General features: G+C 40.7%; 1 protein-coding gene across 1 annotated transcript in view; it reads left to right on the top strand.

The window, feature by feature from the left end:
* Positions 1–295: 295 nt before the first annotated feature.
* The window catches only part of LOC106561753 (transcription factor 12), a 31,884-nt gene continuing 27,301 nt past the window's right edge, over positions 296–4,878 (top strand). The window contains exon 1 of the mRNA XM_014125987.2: positions 296–570. Within this exon, the coding sequence (XP_013981462.1) occupies positions 496–570 (75 nt within the window). The 5' untranslated portion in view covers positions 296–495. The remainder of the gene's footprint in view (positions 571–4,878) is intronic.

Genomic DNA, 4,878 nt, shown 5'->3' with positions numbered 1-4,878 from the left:
CTGTATTAGTTTACAGCTAAAACAACACTGTATTAGATTACAGCCAAAACAACACTGTATTAGATTACAGCCAAAACAACACTGTATTAGACTACAGCCAAAACAACACTGTATTAGTTTACAGCCAAAACAACACTGTATTAGATTTCAGTTAAAACGTTCCTAGTAGTAAACCAACATCATTGTAGATATATAGGTAGTTTAAATTAGAACCTCCTCTATCCTTCCTTAAACCACCCCCTCACCAATCCCTTGAATGGACCAGCCCTCTTTTGCATAAATTGTCTGTGACAGAGTAAGCCGTGTGAGCTGCAGGGTTTAGGGTAAAGAGAGGCAGTGTGTGAGGACTATAGAGCATATGGAACAGAAACAGACAGGAGCTGTGGACTGACAGGGCTATACTGAGACAATACTGACTACTGGAGTTTATACTACAGGACTACGGACCACAACTGCTGAAAGTACCGGGCTGTTGATCTGAAACTGAACAGCGTTATGTACTGTGCTTCCTATCCCGTCTCTACAGGGACCAACGGCAATAACCTGATGTATTGCTACAATGTCAAATCGGTGAGTGTGTTTATTATCTATTTAGATTTGATTTTACTTTTTACTTTTTTTTTTAATTTAACCTTTATTTAACTAGGCAAGTCAGTTAATAAGAACAAATTGTTATTTACAGTGACGGTCTAGGAACAGTGGGTTATACTGCCTTGTTCAGGGGGCAGAACGACAGATTTTTACCTCGTCAGCTCGGGGATTCGATCTAGCAACCTTTCGGTTACTGACCCAACACTCTAACCACTAGGCTACCTGCCTCTCTAACCACTAGGCTACCTGCCTCTCTAACCACTAGGCTACCTGCCTCTCTAACCACTAGGCTACCTGCCTCTCTAACCACTAGGCTACCTGCCTCTAACCACTAGGCTACCTGCCTCTAACCACTAGGCTACCTGCCTCTAACCACTAGGCTACCTGCCTCTAACCACTAGGCTACCTGCTCTAACCACTAGGCTACCTGCTCTAACCACTAGGCTACCTGCCTCTAACCACTAAACCACTAAACCACTAGGCTACCTGCCTCTAACCACTAGGCTACCTGCCTCTAACCACTAGGCTACCTGCCTCCTCTAACCACTAGGCTACCTGCCTCTAACCACTAGGCTACCTGCCTCTCTAACCACTAGGCTACCTGCCTCTAACCACTAGGCTACCTGCCTCTCTAACCACTAGGCTACCTGCCTCTAACCACTAGGCTACCTGCCTCTCTAACCACTAGGCTACCTGCCTCTAACTACTAGGCTACCTGCTCTAACCACTAGGCTACCTGCCTCTAACCACTAGGCTACCTGCCTCTAAACCACTAGGCTACCTGCCTCTAACCACTAGGCTACCTGCCTCTAACCACTAGGCTACCTGCCTCTAACCACTAGGCTACCTGCCTCTAACCACTAGGCTACCTGCCGCCCCTGAAAGGGCGTTTATTACCTATTCAGAAAGGGTGTAAAGTGTGTATGTCTCTGTTATATTCTACTATTGCTGAAGTAACACATTATCAAGGATATAAAACACTATAACATTTCATCCTCTATTTTCTCAGTTTGTCTAACATTTGTGTCAATCACTTGTTATTAACATTATCCTCATATACTAATAAGGCAGGGATAATAATGTAAGACAATATCACTATCGGTGTAATACTATGTTCTAGTATAGTAAAGAATTGACACATCAAAGTAAGACTACTCTATTCACTAGTGTTGCAGGTGCCTCATCCATTTCAATTTAACTGCCATTCATCACTACAGGAAGTCCAACATTCTATATCATTCATCACTTCAGGAAGTGTAACATTCTATATCATTCATCACTACAGGAAGTCTAACATTCTATATCATTCATCACTTCAGGAAGTCTAACATTCTATATCCTTCATCACTACAGGAAGTCCAACATTCTATATCATTCATCACTTCAGGAAGTCTAACATTCTATATCCTTCATCACTACAGGAAGTCCAACAATCTATATCATTCATCACTTCAGGAAGTCTAACATTCTATATCCTTCATCACTACAGGAAGTCTAACATTCTATATCATTCATCACTTCAGGAAGTGTAACATTCTATATCATTCATCACTTCAGGAAGTCTAACATTCTATATCCTTCATCACTACAGGAAGTCCAACATTCTATATCATTCATCACTTCAGGAAGTCTAACATTCTATATCCTTCATCACTACAGGAAGTCCAACAATCTATATCATTCATCACTACAGGAAGTGTAACATTCTATATCATTCATCACTACAGGAAGTCTAACATTCTATATCATTCATCACTACAGGAAGTCCAACATTCTATATCCTTCATCACTATAGGAAGTCTAACATTCTATATCCTTCATCACTACAGGAAGTCCAACATTCTATATCATTCATCACTTCAGGAAGTCTAACGTTCTATATCCTTCATCACTACAGGAAGTCCAACAATCTATATCATTCATCACTTCAGGAAGTGTAACATTCTATATCATTCATCACTTCAGGAAGTCTAACATTCTATATCATTCATCACAACAGGAAGTCTAACATTCTATATCATTCATCACTACAGGAAGTGTAACATTCTATATCATTCATCACTACAGGAAGTCTAACATTCTATATCATTCATCACTACAGGAAGTCCAACATTCTATATCCTTCATCACTACAGGAAGTCTAACATTCTATATCATTCATCACTACAGGAAATCTAACATTCTATATCATTCATCACTACAGGAAGTCTAACATTCTATATCATTCATCACTACAGGAAGTCTAACATTCTATATCATTCATCACAACAGGAAGTCTAACATTCTATATCATTCATCACAACAGGAAGTCTAACATTCTATACCATCCACAACAGGAAGTCTAACATTCTATACCATCCACAACAGGAAGTCTAACATTCTATACCATCCACAACAGGAAGTCTAACATTCTATACCATCCACAACAGGGAGTCCAAAATCCTTTACCATTACAAGAACAGACCCTTTCATATACCTCTCACCAAAGGTCATTGCAGTGAACATGTGTCATGGGGGTTAGGTATATGCAGCTATGACTGTATCTGGAATGGATATATATATATATGTGTGAATGTTCAATGGCACTGGAATTGGGACTGAGTGTTCCATTCAGTCAGTGATGCTGGTGTAAATGTATTAAAAGTTCAGAATCAATGTGGTTTCATTGTGATAGAAGATTATGACATTTGCAGCACATACTTACATTTTTAATTTTTTATTGTATAATTCTATTATGCAGTTCTTTAAAACTTCTGGAAATGTAATTGACCATTTATATGATCAGTGAGTTTTGCAACACATCAACAATTGTCAATGTACAAATGTCCCTCTTTCAGCTTTCAGAACACAACATATAATGTATCAGTCTATATTTACCGCCTACCATTTCTCTGATGTGAAGCAGATTGCTGTGATCTCTATTTGATTTCACCGTGGTCTGTTTAAGCACTGGTCCCTATACTGTCCATTACCACCATCAAAGACTGCTTTAATCTCTGGGAGAGTAACTAACTAGAACCAGTTGTTAGAGAGTAACTAACTAGAACCAGACAGTCGTGAAGAGGGCACGACAAAACCTATTCCCCCTCAGGAGACTGAAAAGATTTGGCACGGGTCCTCAGACCTTCAAAAGGTTCTACAGCTGCACCATCGAGAGCATCCTGACTGGTTGCATCACTGCCTGGTATGGCAACTGCTCGGCCTCCGACCACAAGGCACAAGGCACTACAGAGGGTAGTGCGAACGGCCCAGTATATCACTTTATACCAGGCGGTGTCAGAGGAAGGCCCTAAAAATTGTGAAAGACTCCAGCCACCCTAGTCATAGACTGTTCTCTCTGCTACCGCACAGCAAGCAGTACCGGAGCGCCAAGTCTAGGTCCATAGGTTTCTAAACAGTTTCTACTCCCAAGCCATAAGCCTCCTGAACATCTAATCAAATGGCTCCCCAGACTATTTGCATTACCCCCCCCCCCCCCCCCTCCATTTACACCGCTGCTACTCTCTGTTGTTATCATCTATGCATAGTCACTTTAATAACTCTACCTACATGTACATACTACCTCAACTAACCGGTGCCCCCACACATTGACTCTGTACCGGCACTCCCCTGTATATAGTCTCGCTGTTGTTATTTTACTGCTGCTCTTTAATTACTTGTTATTTTTTTCCCCTTATTGTCACGCATATTTTTTTTAAAAGCATTGTTGGTTAAGGGCTTGTAAGTAAGCATTTCACTGTAAGGTCTACACCTGTTGTATTCGGCACATGTGACTAATAAAATGTTATTTGATTTGATTTAACTAGAACCAGACCTTAGAGAGTAACTAACTAGAACCAGACCTTAGAGAGTAACTAACTAGAACCAGACCTTAGAGAGTAACTAACTAGAACCGGACCTTAGAGAGTAACTAACTAGAACCAGACCTTAGAGAGTAACTAACTAGAACCAGACCTTAGAGAGTAACTAACTAGAACCAGACCTTAGAGAGTAACTAACTAGAACCGGACCTTAGAGAGTAACTAACTAGAACCGGACCTTAGAGAGTAACTAACTAGAACCGGACCTTAGAGAGTAACTAACTAGAACCGGACCTTAGAGAGTAACTAACTAGAACCGGACCTTAGAGAGTAACTAACTAGAACCGGACCTTAGAGAGTAACTAACTAGAACCGGACCTTAGAGAGTAACTAACTAGAACCGGACCTTAGAGAGTAACTAACTAGAACCGGACCTTAGAGAGTAACTAACTAGAACCGGACCTTAGAGAGTAACTAACTAGAACCA

Source organism: Salmo salar, chromosome ssa10, assembly GCF_905237065.1.
Source record: "Salmo salar chromosome ssa10, Ssal_v3.1, whole genome shotgun sequence".
In the NCBI taxonomy this organism is placed as follows: Eukaryota; Metazoa; Chordata; class Actinopteri; order Salmoniformes; family Salmonidae; genus Salmo; species Salmo salar.
Note: the sequence above shows the minus strand (reverse complement) of the source record. Positions and strands in the feature narration are given on the sequence as shown.